The sequence below is a fragment of the Lepisosteus oculatus genome, chromosome 10, assembly GCF_040954835.1.
Source record: "Lepisosteus oculatus isolate fLepOcu1 chromosome 10, fLepOcu1.hap2, whole genome shotgun sequence".
In the NCBI taxonomy this organism is placed as follows: Eukaryota; Metazoa; Chordata; class Actinopteri; order Semionotiformes; family Lepisosteidae; genus Lepisosteus; species Lepisosteus oculatus.
This window is the reverse complement of record NC_090705.1, coordinates 16,625,676-16,641,513: the sequence shown is the minus strand read 5'-3', so window position 1 is coordinate 16,641,513 and position 15,838 is coordinate 16,625,676. Positions and strand designations below refer to the sequence as shown.

General features: G+C 38.6%; 1 protein-coding gene across 1 annotated transcript in view; it reads left to right on the top strand.

Annotated features, from left to right (window-relative positions):
- LOC107078653 (T-cell differentiation antigen CD6-like) overlaps positions 1-15,020 on the top strand; it is a 35,656-nt gene extending 20,636 nt beyond the window's left edge. The window contains exons 6-14 of the mRNA XM_015357736.2: positions 2,785-2,841; positions 3,341-3,487; positions 6,258-6,374; positions 7,233-7,346; positions 7,965-8,039; positions 9,043-9,171; positions 10,344-10,433; positions 12,444-12,596; positions 13,903-15,020. Coding sequence (XP_015213222.2) covers positions 2,785-2,841; positions 3,341-3,487; positions 6,258-6,374; positions 7,233-7,346; positions 7,965-8,039; positions 9,043-9,171; positions 10,344-10,433; positions 12,444-12,596; positions 13,903-14,054 — 1,034 coding nt within the window. The 3' untranslated portion in view covers positions 14,055-15,020. The remainder of the gene's footprint in view (positions 1-2,784; positions 2,842-3,340; positions 3,488-6,257; positions 6,375-7,232; positions 7,347-7,964; positions 8,040-9,042; positions 9,172-10,343; positions 10,434-12,443; positions 12,597-13,902) is intronic.
- Positions 15,021-15,838: the final 818 nt, after the last annotated feature.

Sequence of the window (15,838 nt, the reverse complement as noted above, 5' to 3'; positions counted from 1 at the left end):
GAACCTCATCTTTCCAAAAAATGTATTTGTGCACAAAATAATTCATGTGCTGAATATAACATAGAAAACGTGGTTATATATTTTAGAAATGAAATGTTTTCCCATCACCTGCAGTAATTATTTAATACGAAGAAATACAATTCACACTTACATTTCCAACATGAAACAAAATCAACAAAATATTCTTGACTGGTAGAAAATCTAAAAATGGATTTAGGTTCTCAAATATGAAGATTTATTTAAAATTTCAAACTGTATTATCTATGTTGAACTGCTGTATCTTCAATTTGCATAATTTATTTTAAAACTATCATTCTAAACTACATTTTAGACAGTTTTTACTAATAGGAGGTTGGGTTGAGAAAATTCCTGTCACTCACTAAGTAGAGGTTACAAATTAACAAGACACCTCTGTTATACTTCCAAACCCACATACAACCTAACAAAAATGGTGATAAAAGACACCTGCAGATGGTTGAATTCTTCAAAGACACACAGTATCAGTCCTTATTTTTGGGGTTCCCTAGTCCAACAGGTTTCAAAGATCATCAATAAATCACAAGTTTCTAAACACGTGACCTATTTTATTGTAATCAGTCAAGTAATTAAGATTACTTAATTGAACAGTAACTTACGGTAGGGGAGGCCAATTCTGGTCCTCAAGAGACATTGTCCAGCAGTTTTATAGGCCTCTTTTAAATCTCCAGCATTTTAAGAACAAGTAAGGCTTCAACTTCGTTAAGCAAATAATGAGTTCAGTTAGGTCTTTAATGACTGAGGCAGTAGGAAAATCAGAAACCTTCTGATCCTCTGGCACTAAAATTGTGACCTCTTATTTATCAAAGTTTGGAGTCTATGTCAAAAGGTGACCAATCCAACTAACTTGAATGGGGCTGTCCAACAGCAGGACTATTACCCCATCTTAAACTAACTGTAGCCAGGCTGGAGTGCAGGGCTCCCGTTGATAAGAATGTGGATGCATGGTGTTCTCAGTGCACAATCAATCAGGCAGTCAGCCCAGGGGTTCCCAGCCCTGATCCTGGAGGTCCCCTGTCTTTTCGGATGCTTATTCCAGCCGAGCACAAGCTTTAGCACAAGCTAATTCATTTCAGTTGTCTATCTGGGGCATTTTTCCCAAATTGCTTTAGGGTCTTCAGGTTTAATGCAATTTAGATGCCAAACTGGAACAATACACTTGAAGCTGGGGACTTTTGAACTGAGTTCAGAACCAGCCAAAAAAAATGGAAACAAGGTAGCAGGACAATCAAAGGCATCAATTATCTCCAGAGATCAGCAGCTCAGCTCGATCGAAAACCAATTGGTTCAAGATTCCCCAAGGATCAGGACTCATGATTTAGCCTATGCTGGGTGGGAGGAAAATAGAGACTTTTATTGAAGGGCTGAAAAGCAGGGGGTGTGGACTATCTTTACTTTTGTAAGAGCTGATTCCCATACGAAAAAACATTAATTTAACCCACCAATGGACCCAGACTCCCACTTGTTGATACTGCTTAGTCTTGTCACAACCACTTCCTAAAACGTTAAAGGAGTCTTTGTCTTTCAATATTAGATGGAAGTTGCTGTTTTCTAAAGGAAGCTTTACTGAGTAATATGACATTTGCTAATGTTCACTAAATTCACCATTTACCATTTAGGTATGTCTAACTGTGACAACAGTCAGATCATCTGAAACATATAAGCTGATGTGTGATATACTGCTATCTCCTCCCCTCCAGTTGCACATATATGGCTGCAGGCACACTTGCAAAACGACGACATATGTGACCTCAGTTCATAACTACGCAATTAATCGTTAAAAAGGCTCACCTGGTGGCAGTGTAGTGTGAGTTGTTAGACCCCCGGCTGCAGACACTGCTGCTGTTGTACATTAAGAGAGGTGCTTTACCCCAGTTGCTCCTGTCCAACCATTTCTATACAGATGTAACAGTGACCACTGAGGGGTAATCTCTGTGATGGACTGGTGTCTCATCCGGGGTGGGGGAATCACATTACAGAAGCCAGGATAAGCCCTGGCCCAATGAGCCATGCGGCTTTGGAATGGCAAAGGATCATTTAACCATTCAGGAATACAAATACATTCATAAATTAGTGACATGATTGAAAAAGATCTACCAACAAACTCCCTAATCTCACTGTACTTTTTGCTTTTAAACATTGCTTAATTGAAAGAAGAAATCAACCGTGTTCAGAGCAACAAAATAATACATTTTCAAGCATTCTAAATGTATTTGTCAAGTAATTCACACCATCCTTTGATTTACAGCCGTCCTAATAAAGGAAAAACACATAAAGTTGCCATCACACTTTAAAAACTTACAATCACATTTTAAGTGAATTTGGTCTAAAGCAGCCAGTGTCACTCCTTCATGTGTGCAGTATATTTTCCAAGAGGAGAAAGTTACCTTTTTCAGGGATGCAAAGATATTTTTTCGATTTAGGGATTATGATAGGGAAGAACAGATCGTCTTGTCTCTTCCTTTCATCACATGGTGCATGTCATGCGTGCTGTGCCTATGATTGTGAGAAAAGGCAAACAAATCTATTGTAAATGAAAGACATTGGACTAGGAGACAAGACACGTGTGACAAGTGTTCTGAAAGATATGTTGCACATATTCAAAGATGCAGTTAGTAAAAATGATCTGCAGTTTGCCTCTTTACAGAACTTAAATCTCTTCTTCACATGTGTTTAAGGCCAGTTTCAGTGTAATAAGGGGTCTATTGTCTGTCACTGTTTGATGGGCTCTTTTTTTATCTTCTGCAGGATCACTTGGTTTCCCAAATATTACAACACCGGCACCTACCAACAATTATACAACAGGTAAAAGTTCCAGTAATTCCAATGTGTTGTAATTAGACACTACAGTGAAATAAATTAATCCACATCTTAAGCTTTTTTCCAACAAAGAATTAGTATTAAAACCCCCAATAAAAAAATATGAAAGATCTAAAATACTTATAGTAATTGTGTGCACCTTAATTAATGTAAGCTTGCCATACAAAGGGGTGAATATGTACATTATGAAATTAGCATAATTTAGCTTTTGATTCTTTTTTTGCAGTTTTGCTGACATTTAACTGATGTTAAATATCATGCTGATATTTCACCCATAAATATTTTGAAAGTAAGCGTTCCAGGTGTTATTTAAAATGTTTCCTTTAAAAATTTGTATAGATAATTTGTAATTGAATAGACCTGAAAAAAGAGGCAAATCTCTTTTAATAACCCTGTGATGAGTTGGTGAAAGCTAAATCCAGTGATAGCATCTTTTTTCAAATCGCTTTGTTATTTTATTAATGCACGTTATTTTCTGTTTCAGGGCCTGTGACCACAGCAAGTAATGAAGTTGAAAGCACAGGTTTCGTTCTGTCCTTTCCTCTGCTGGGCTGTTTTTTGCTGTTGTTCCTTCTGATCCTGGCCTTAATAGTAATTGCAGTGCTCTTCGGAAGATACCGGAAAAAAGAGGGTGAGTGAGACAGGATTTTGTAATAGTTCAGAAACACCAGTGCTTTCTTTCATTAAATTAATATATGATCTCTTACCTGGAAAAATCATACATGTAAAACTGGTTAAATAATCATATTGAAATCACAGTGGAGAAACTTAAAACTGTACCTAAAACTAACTATACTTAAATCTTAATTAAAACTGTACACGTAGATGTTTAAAGTAGTTTTAGAAAATAATTTACAACATTTGTTTACTCTGGTACATTTTCATATACAGTAGATGAAAACAATGTTAAGATTATAAAAAATCACAAATGAAAACCAATTACTTTATTTCTTACAAGTGTAAGAGAGGCAGAAGGTTATATAATTATCTCATGTTACTGTAAAACGTTAGATATCCTCTACATTTCATTGCACTCATCACTAAATGTAACTTTGTGTACATTTTTTAATGCCGAGTAAAAGTTACAGTTTTTTTAAGTTTTTGCTGTTTAAAAATAATGTTGGAGTTTGTATACTCTATTCAAACTTGCCTGGTGTAACTTAAAACCTCTTCACATTTGAAGAAAGCGCAGCTGATTGCATTAGGCACAGAAACAGTGTATCGCCCTTGGAAAAGTTAAACTCTAGTTTTATTTTCCAGTTTTCATCCATCTAAAAGAAATTCAGGACAGCACAGTCCAACAGGGAGTCCTTTATGAAAAATATATTCTCCAAATTAACCTCCGTTGCCTAAAACGCATGTACACTTTCACTCTAGACAGAATTAATAGGCATATGCTGTAGCTTAAGTATTCAGTAGGAATTAGAACTCCTAAGAGGCTGAAAAAATAAGACAGAAATGACAAATGTCCTTCTAGATCCATCTAACTCTTGAGTGCTAATAGGAATTGATTGTTGTAATTAATCTGAGTATCTCATTCGTCTTTTTCTTGAAAGCCAAGATATCATCTTTGATAACACGACTGAGTACTGTAGCTTGTTCCAGACACCCACAACTCTTTCTGTAAGGAGCTGCCTTTCATTCTGAGTTTCAAATGTACTTCCCCTTAAGTTTCAAACATGTACTTTAGGCCCACCAATTCTGTAACATGCCTAATTCTAATAAGACTAATTCTAGACCAAATTATTTGATTATTTGAACACCTCTTTCCTTGCTTTCACAACAGACAAAAATAATACTTCAGATATACTGTAACCCTTTATTATTCACAATCTGAAGAAGTATCAACAATTCCATTAATGTGGAGAAAAGTAATTCGAAATGAAACACTGGATACAATTAACTCATAGGATTTACATGTATTTCACTAACAGGTTACCAGATATCTAGTTCTGTTTCTTCGCCTTCCACCACTGGTTTTTGAAAAATACTGTACAAGATGTGATTTGTAAGTGCTCGGTTCACTAAGCCAAGCTTACGACAAGACTTGTTGATTTGTAGAAAATTTGTTTCACAAACAGGCTATTACCTTAGATGTGGAAAAGTTGCTATCATGAGACGAACACATGGGACACAATTCCTGGGAGCTAGAATATCACATTTCCTCAGGGCTGCTGTTCACAAACAGCAGGCAGCAATATAAATATCAGTGGAAACAGGGTGCAAGTCTTTTACCAGTAGGAAGTGAAATAACAAGAATCTGTAGCAATAGCTGCTCCCTTCTACAATGCAAAAGAGCAAAACAAATGTTTCAAAGCACGGTTTTTGTTAGCAGTGCAGGGGGAAATTCATCTTCTAAATAAGGTCAGCTTGAGGTGGAAGACTGGAAGGCTACAGTATATACAGCTCACAGCTGGGCAGCCATACAGTATATGCAGAGAAAAAATGACAGGGAGTAATTACTTAGAGAGATAGCGACACAGGAAGTGCAGGCAGATGAGTAACTTTGTGTCTGCGCTCCTCCCCGCCCCACCTCTGGTGTCCTTAATTCTTCTGCGTCTCATTTAAAATGAAAAACAAAGAGAACATGACTTCCTGGCAAAGGCTTCCTGTTAAGTAAGTTCAGAGGCTGTTTTTCTAAGTTAGACCTGCCACTGACAAGATGATAGGTACCCAGGCTTTCAGCTAATTGAAATGCGAATGTTCTGTAGATGAATGATTTTCAACTATTAATTAACAAATGTTCTGAAATTGTGTATTCCTTGTGTTACTTATGTTTCTGTGCTTTCTTGTAGTTGTATTATCCTTATTGTTTCATATATGATGTTATATCATTATAATTTTTTGTGATAGCTGTCTCCTTTAAGACATCGTTTTAATTGTATTTGTCATGAGGTTAATATTGCTATGCATTTGCAAAACACATACCTCATCATACAAATGACCCCAGCAGGCTGGAATCCTGTCCTGTTGAACATTGTATTGTATACCGATTTCATTGCCTGTGAAAGAAAGTAAAAAAATAATTTTGAGCATGGTGTGTGAGGGAAGGAGGGATATGAGTTTCTATGAGCTTCAGTATTAATGTGTGTGAATAAGCCCTTCCAAGTAAAGTTTCAAAACTGATTTTGCATTATGTTTGCAATCAGCTGATAATTGTGAATTTCTTGCTCAGTTCTGTAAATGCAAACCAGCTGTTATTGTTCCTTTGTTCCAAGCTGTGTTTTATTTCATTTACGGAAAACAATAAAATGCACTTTTGCAAAATTTCAAGGTTTTTGGGTGCTTTTTTAAACCTTTTTTGTACCAAAATGTATTGGGATGTCTTGAAAAACACATGAGGTGACTGCTGTGGCTAACTGAGAGTGCTGCTACTGGAGTTTTTCTCCTTGTCTCCACAGTGATGCCTGTCCAGCTGAACAGTACTGGCCGCCACATTACCTCAGAAAGACAGGACAATGATTACGACGAGTCTGTGGACCTCATCAAAGTCACAGCAAACAACCCAGATGGCCACGGTCAGTCTCCGCTCATCCCCTCTGAGGCTCAAACCTAGAATTGAAAAAAAAACCCACTAGAATCAAAAAGAGGTCAACAGAATTTGAAGAATAGAAGCTCCATTTTCTCAATGTTTTTTTGTTTTCTAAAACGCTCCTAATTTCTGCTCCCGACCTCGACAGTATTATTTAAGCGATTGGGTCTCTACTAAGGGAACGATAAAACGGGTTAAAATTTCAGCAGGGACAAGCAGAGGTCAACTCCACACAAAAGCAGAAAAGTGCAAAGAAAAACTTGGCTGTTAAGCCTTCTTCTGGTGTGGTCTTTAATTTTTCAAGACTTTCAAGTCTTACTGTTATAAATTTACTGAAACACTAGGTTGTTTATAGTAGTATGAAATTCCAGTGAAATGGAGTAATCGTGAAAACTGTCATATGCACACATCCTCCCACTAATGGAGAAGGAAAAAGCTGAGTATCTTTCATTTCATCTTTCATCTCATACATTCTACCTTTAGTAGCAACAGTTTAGTGATCTGGTTACAGGAAGTTCTTTTGGTGTCCACACAATATTGCAGTTTGTGCATCTGAGCTTATTCATATTGGTTCACACTTTGTTAGCGAGTGTTTCGCTCTTGGTGAGCTCAGATTAAATTGAGCTAGCATCTTAGGAAAGACCCTGTGAACAAGAAGGAGCTTTTTCATCTGTGACAGCGACGTTATAGACGTTATATGATTCTCTGCTTCTAAGACCCCTACAGTCAGAGCTTATTTTTTCTGTGGTTCAAATTAGCCAAGAGAAGGCTTTCTGCAATTGTAGACTCAACAGTCCTCCTACAGATAAACAAATGTGCTGTTCCTCATCATGCTGATTTCCAGTGAATCCTGAACTTCAAACAGCCCCGAGCAATGATGACACTTCCTCATTTGACTCCGATTACGAGCATTATGACTTCAGCGCAGAGCCTGCTGCCGCCATGTCCACCTTTCAAAGTAAGAGGCCAGCAGCTGCAGCCTCTGTGTTGCCCTGCTTCTCTTCTCTTGTTTCTGATGTTCTGATGCAGCAGGTTAGTTATTAAAAGCCTACAGCTCATTTTTGGAAGGTCAAACACTGTCAAAATAAAACGAGCTGCCTTTTAGCAGGGGTAGGACCCCATTTAGAGATGCTTGCGGAGACAGCTGGCAGATTGTTTGTTTACTCTGTTTTTGGTTGTCATTGACACTAAATGCTATCTTAATGTACTGTAACAATGTGGGTGGCAGCTTCTGCATTATAAACCAAATGTGCCAAATTGTACTGTTTCTCACACAGTTCTAAACCAAATTCAAGCCATAAACTTTCTGCCAGCTGTGTTTCAGGGATACCCCATGTTTTCGCAGAGTAATGCTTAGTTAAATGATACAGCAGATATATGTATTCGACAAAACACCAAGCATCAAATGGAGCAACTGGTAGCTTGCTCCTCATGAATCCTGCAGGGGGATATTTCAATAGTGAAATGAATGTAATTACTCTTTGCTTTAGTCGGCACTATTTGAAAGCTATTTCTGGAAGATCACTCAGTAACCATTCTACTTTTATTTCTATTTTGTCACCACTATGGTTTCCAGATTCTTTGCGGAACAGAACGGAAAACAGGAGCCCTATGTTTAATTCCATACCACTGTGCAGTCTGGCCGAAGAAGGTGAGTTCACTTGTTTATCAAAGAAGGCCAAAGGTCTTCAACAAAAATGTATCTGGATCAATAGAAGTCTCAGACATATTACCAGCCTGTGTTCAGGTCAGAGTTCTTCTCATGACCTTTCCACAATCTTCTTTCTTCAGCTCTCCAAGTACAGCATGAGTTTTCATTTCATGTTGCCATTTCACTTAAATCCTTGTCTATTTTTTCCAGATCTAAGGACCGTGTCCAACATTGTCTTTTTCAAGCGATGATCTATAGCTCTTAGGTGCAGGGCCATTTCCTTTTCATTTTGTTCTTGCCCCACAAAAGCCATGTTATACTCTAGTCCATTCTTCTCTACTTAACAGCACTTTTCTTGCTATTTCAAAGAAATGTTTTTGGGTTCCTCCTTCAGGTGTCAGTGGTTTTTTGGATCAGTCTTCACCAAGTATCAAACAGGATATTTCATGAAAAAATAAAACATTTACTCACTGAAAAAAATGAAGAATGTTACTGAATAATTTTGTCAGTTGAGTCTTAATGACTCTAAAAACAATTCTTTATCTAGATCCCCCAAACTCTGTCAAGGTGATGGCAAGAAAAACATTCCTCAAACATTTGTAAGGTTCTATTGTATTTCAGGTGGCTGAGTTCATCTCATAAATCTTATAAATTATTAATTCAAAGAGAAGAATTTGTTTTACTTCAAAACTGTATTAAAACCTCCTTTTGAAATCTGATGCAGTAAAATCCTATAATTACAATACTACTTGCTACTACCGACACCAACCTTGTCTCTAGCATGGTGTACAAAACTTCAAACAGTTGTCTTTTTTCCATAACTGTAGGATTATAAGTGACCTTTTAGAAATCCGTCACCATAATTGTTAATTTTGTCTTTGACATCAGCATGGGCTAACTAGGTTATATTTTTTCACTAAATAAATGTTCTAGAATTCAAATGATCACAGCTGACAGAACATAATTTTTCCTTTCTGTTTTATGCATGTATTTTATGCTCCAGAAACTCCAAACACTCTCCAGGTACCAACATGTACAAATCCCAACATAAATGAAGACACTTCAAGCACTTCTTCTGGAGAAAGCAATTTCTATAATAATTCTGAGAAACAAAAAACATTGAGCCTACCAGGTAAGCATTCATCATTCTGATGAAATACTGCCACAGCATTAACAAAACTGAATCCTCTATCAGAAGACACTGATGGACACTGAATCTTTATGAAATGTTGACATGTACAGTATACTTTATATAATGCCAAAGTGCATTTCTGGGTTTTCATTTTATGAAAATATCCAATAGGAAGTCGTGATTAGCATGGTAAACTAAGAAATCCAAAAATGTAAGCATCATACAGTATGTGTGATCCAGAAATATATTGAAAGCCTCCTAACATGTACACCAAAATCAAGATAAAATAATGAAAGCTTTGAGTTTACTGCGCTGATTGATGGCTCACATTTTGGAAATGTTACTTTACCATGCTGTGACCATGATGGTTCAGTTCTGAACAGATACAGAGCCTTCTGGTTTTTACAACTCATCTCACACTCAGTACAGTGACTGGCACCCTGCAGCAGCTGGAGATCACCAGCTGCACTCAGTGGCCACAACACAAGAATAACCCACTGAATAACTGGACAGAAATAGCCAGCTCTCCAGCTCAGGCTGAGAAATACAGACAGCTTAATTCTGTCCCCTTCCTCTAGGGCTGCTTTCAGTTGGGGTACTGATGTTGGTCATTGTGTCTGAGATTAAATTCTGTGTCCCGTTGGTATTGAGATACTAACATTGGCCAGTTTTCTTTTAAATGGATGTATGGCATAAATGCTAATTACATGTACTGCATTTTACATGCACTTATATACAGTAGCTGACTGTGTGTGACAAGGCCCCAATGTTTAGAATATAAAACATCTTTGTGTGAGTTACAATACATTTGAAATAATAGCATTATTATTATTGAAATAATAACTACATGTTTTAACACGGAACTACTACTTTAAAATAAAATTAGTCGGACTGAAATGATTGAGTGCCCCCCAAATAAATCTGTGCACAAGAGATTTAAGAGAGATTATTTTGTTTTGATTATAAATACGCTTTATTCTACATTATTCTGAACACAATTATAAAAAAATGAAGCCAATACAAGACACAAAAAGCAGATGCAGAACTGTACATTACATTTCCCAGTCTGATTCTACCAGGCTAACAAGAGCGACACTTGTGCTGCGTGACTGCAGCTGAGCCCACAGCTGTCATGGAGGTGTAGAAATGTCCTAATCGCAGGTCTCATTCAGTTGCAGAAGACTCCTTCGATTCCTCCAGCACCTCGTCAGGAGAATGCTATGAAAACACAGACCAGAACGCTGACCAGCTGCCAGCACCAGGTCTCCCACTGTTTGTTTATTTTCTGTCAAAGCTCACCAGACGTTGTGTTCTCCAGGCAGTGACCACGATGTGCACAGTGGGTCAAGGCCCCTTGCTTCTTTGATCACCAAAAGGCCACAATAGGGGCAGCAAATGGAGGTTACCTGTAACCCAGAAAGCTAAAACCACAGGGCTTCTCTGGTGTGGCCAGCCAAGGAAAACCTCAGCGCCGATGATGCTCAGTGAATGTATGAGGGGTCTCCCTCCCTGAGCCACAGACCCAGGGGTCAGGTGCCACGGCTCAGAGCTGAGGAAGTGATCTCTGCACCAGAGGGTCCAACCTGCATGCAGAACAGGAACCACATGAATGACCACACCTCACCTCTTAGAAACCAATATGAACCTTACTGTTCAATTCATTCCACTGAGTTCATTAAGAGAAATCACATTTCCCATTTTGTTTGCATGTCCCACTGTATGTTTGTTTTTTTTGAGAGCACTTCTTCCAGCTGTGAAATTATGTCTTTGCTTCTGCACAAATGAGACGCTCTCCAGATACTACACTGACCGTGACAAGACAACCCCCTCCTAGTATCTGTGCACTACTGCAGCCCACCCCAGCCATGACAAACCACCTGGGCAATTAAAGGGGTTGGGTTTTAAAAGTGGCACTGTGGCCCTAACTGCTGTTTACTCCTCTAAATGCACAAGGGAATCGACTTGGTTTAGCTCTTCAGAAGGCAACAAACAAATGAAGAACCTGAGCCAGAAGCTGTGATTATTAGAAGGCATGTGTTGGGCAGGACAATAGCTCAACTTACAAAATAATGAACCTTCGGTATCCTACTTTATTTTCATTGCTGTACCAATTAAAAGAATACTTACAGAGATAGTTCAGGTGGGTAGCTGTGTCAGCATGCGTAATCTGCAAACGAACAAGTAATAGGTTTATTCCATGCTGAAAAGAGAAGAACACAACGTTTCGGCTGTGAAGCCTTCTTCAGGTGTGTACTTACAGAGATTCCCCCCTTTTTACTTTGAGGGCATTCTAAAACTAAGAGATTTTACAGGCATTCTAAAACTATGTTGAAGGTACAGTAATGGTACTGAAGGCATACAAACACATTTTACAGATATTTTTTTTGTTTAAAATTTGTTGGCTTATTCAAACAACAGTATTGTCAGAATTGTGCACAGTGAAATTATAACAACTGTTAAATTCAACACCCCATCTCAACATCACATCAACAAACAAATTTGCTCCACTCCAAGACCTGGAGTGTTGGATTTGGGATCCACCTGTGGAGCCAACGTCAGGTGGACATGTGTGTAATTAGCTCCCACTGGTGGACATGTGTGATGTTAGCTAACTCTGGTGGACTTTATATTATATTACCAGTTCCAGTTCCACCAGTTCCCTCTGGTGAATATGTATAACTTTATCTCCCTCTATTGGACATGTGTGTTACTAGCTCCCTCTAACGGACACTGTTATATTGGTTGCGACAGGTGCGTGCTGTCATTATTCATGAACCCAACAGTACTGTATGTCCACCAAAAGTCATTGTTATGTTGTCTGACCAGGCCAGTTAATGTTATATTACATGTATTACATGTAAACATAACCTACCGCTCTTCCCTCTGGACCAGAATTTACAAACCAATTCCCCAGCATGGTGACAGGGGACATTTTGCTGTTGGAGGTGCTGTTTTATGAGTCATTAAACTGAGATCTATTTTGCTAAACCCCAGTGTCATGGCTATATTCCCCTCTCTTTTTTTCCACAATATGTCTTACTTAAAGTTCCCCCTTAATTTAAACTGGTGAAGCAGTTTCTCTTCAACTCTACTTGACTGCTATACAAATGCAATTAATTAGCAATTAAAACTATCAATGTATTATTAATTCTGCATTGATATAATGAGCTTCTCTACAATGCCTTGGTTTGCTCAAGAAGAAGACTTATAGATTGTGTAAGTGCTGAAGAATGTGGTGAAGTTTAAGATTTCTTCGTTGTTTCTTTTAAAAGACATTGCAGGTCCTTTATGGTCAGAGGACACCAGTACACTGCTGGAGCCCTGCTCCTACCTGACTCCAGGTGACTGCCTGATGACCCCTGTGACAAATGACCCTGAGTACTACAGCTGTCCTCCACCAGGCCCCACAGCCAGCGCTGATCCAGGTAAATATCCAGGTCTCCTCTCCAATAAGTATTTTAGGGATCACACCAGGAATTTGGAGCAGCACTTTATTAAAAGAGTACCAGAACTTTGTGACTATCAGAACACAGAGACTATCAAATCCATATGAATGACAGCACTAGGCTCTTATTTTAGTGCTTGAAAAGTAATTGAAAAGTAACTCCCTGTTGAAATGAAGCAATAATGATTCCTTCCAGTTCCACACAATACAGTAAGTTATCATACAGAGTGAAGCTTCATAACGCGGTGTGCTTCCCCCTTCACCAATGCATTCGTGCACAAAATTGTGGGTGCCCTCTAAAGAACACACAGCATGTTCAGAAACATGAGAGCATATTATACACTGATTTATTCTTAACACTTACCCTTTCCTCTTTAATATCTTGTACACATTATAATTACCAGTTTTCATACAAACCTAGTGGTAATTTTTTTTGTAAAGCTTTGTGTGTAACTGGATAGCCAAAACAAATAGTAATGATTGAGTGGATCTGTTTTAACGAAGGTCAAAAATAATGGGCAGTCTTACACAAAAGTAAATAAATCCAAACAAACCACCATAAACTGCAGTATTTTATATGAAAATGAAGGGTAAAAAAAAAAACACAACAGGCATTTTGTTACCACCTATTAAATTATGTTCAGAGGTATCATCATCACATACGCTGAATATTTGGTTACATAACTTTATCGTTAAGTACAGAATATTTCCATATTTCTTTTCGGCCTCAGGACCAGCACATCAATTCTGAAATGCCGCTTTCCTTTTCTTTACTTAAATTGGAGAGAAAACAAACTTTGAACATAATGCACTGGTCTCGCTTAAAAGGTTTTTTATGCGAAAGGTTTGCTGTCAATTGATGGCAAAAAGTATTCTGACATTTTGAGAGAATGTATGTATTTTCACTTTGAAAGGTGAATGAAATTATCCCAACATGTCATTTTGCACCCATCTTTATTGTAATGTATGGAGTAATGGGTGGAGTGGTGGCACTGTGGCTCAGGATCTGCGCCTGTGGCTGGAAGGTTGCCGGTTCAAATCCAGCGGCCGGCAGAGGAATCCTACTCCATTGGGCCCCTGAGCAAGCCCCTTAACCCCAACTGCTCCAGGGGTGCCATATAAATGGCTGACCCTGCACTCTGACCCCAAGCTTCTCTCTTTCAATCTGTGAGTCTCATGGAGAGCAAGCTGGGGTATGCAAAAAGACAAATTCCTAATGCAAGAAATTGTATATGGCTGATAAAGTGATCTTATCTTAATTCTCAGATACTCAAATTGTGTTGCAGGAGACTCTGCTGATTCTTCTAGCACGTCTTCAGGAGAATGCTACGAGAACACAGCCATTAATAATGACCAGGCTTTACCTGTCATGATTCATGATTCTGGAGAGTCCTCAACTGATGATGACTATGATGACATCGCAAACTACCACACCTAAATGTTCAGCTTGAGGCTGGCTGCCCTACCTCACACTCTGCTTGAGGGGACAAAGCCAAGATCATTTTTAGCTGCACGGGTATTTCAAATCTTACAGGTTGTGTTGTATATATATATAAAAAAAGACCTTTTACTTTTATCAGCATCTGTTGTCTTCAACGTTCCTACTACCGACAGAAGTAAAGGAAAAATGTTTACTCACACGGTGACCTGAGAAGTTGCTCTCTGTCAGCTCCTATTCTTTCTCAACGTGGCACAATAGCAGTGTTTCCTCCATCCATTTTCTAAATGCTTCTTCCAATTTGGGGTAGCGGGGGAGCCAGTAGCTATCCCAGCAAGCAGCAAGCACAAGGCAGGTACACCCTGAACAGGACACCAGACCATTGCAGGGCAAACACTCAGACACCAGGCCAGTCACAGCGGGGCCAATGTCCCCAGAAGCCAGTGAATCTACCAGTGTGTTTTTGGACTGTGGGAGGAAACTGAAGCACCCGGAGGAAACTCGCACAAACACGAGGAGAACATACAAACTCCATGCAGAACACATCAGTGGACTGGAATTGAACTCAGAGCCCCAAAGCTGTGAGACAGCAATTTTAACAACTTTGCTACCCTGCTGCTCATAATAGCAGTGTTGTATCATATTAATTATGTAATGGGGAAAATTAGGTCTTCATTTAAGGTCATTCTGGCAGTCTACTGAAGTGTACTGACAGTGTACTGAAGTGTAATGAAAGTCCTGTTGCACAAAACCTCCCAAAGCTATCAAAAACTATAATAAAACAGATTACTTACAAACCTCTTAGTTTCTAGACAAGTCAAATGACTACAATGTGTTTAAATGTGCTTTACACTGATGTCTGCAATTTTTTACCATAGTATTTTATTACCAAATGTGAAAGGCTGTACAGTTTATACATTTCAACATAAACTATGAAAATTGTATAATAAAGAGTTTGATAAACGTGAGGCTCACTTTTCTTTAAAAAAAAAAAGTCAGGTTCCAATTCCAACACCTCCTCCAAACCCAGAGACTGTCAAGTTTCAAGTTTCGTGTACAGTTTGAACACTGATGGGGAGCCTTCTCTAAAGCCTCTAGGCATGAGCATCTGGCCAGAAAAAGGCAGCTTCACCCAGATAACTATTTTTACCCAATTAAATCACCTTGAAATTAGTGCATATAAACTGAGTTCTTCCTAAAGACAAACATTAAACAGATGCCTGATATATTCCTGTTGGGGTGTAATTAGATGACATTATTGTGGATTTATAATATAATTATAGCTTTAAGTTGATTGCCTAATTATGCTTTTGATCATTTTCACTGGAGCAATTTTAAGACACATTTGCCATATGAGCACTGTATGTTGTCATTTATAATCCATGAATTTATCCTAAAATCTGGGTCTGCAACTCCTGGAAAGAGAGAGTCCTGCTGGGTTATAGGCACCCTTTGACAGTCTAAAAGTAAAAACACAAGAAATATCTAGCCCAGAAGACAGCGTGACTCTTCTGAACCTGGGCTGCGTATCTACAGCATGCTATCAGGACATAAAAGGATCATTAATTCTTCTTTCCCAAAATTCCAAACTTCCTATTGCTCTCTCTCCTTCATTGCCACTGTAGGTCTTACTTGGGTACCAGGAGAGCTTTGATTAACCTCTGCCTCATATCCAAGTTGCCACATAGAAGCAATGTGACCTCAAGCCAAAAGATGATGTAGTCCAGGGGTCTCCAAAACTGGTCCCAGAGAGTCACAATCCAGTCATTCTTACAGGGCACCCT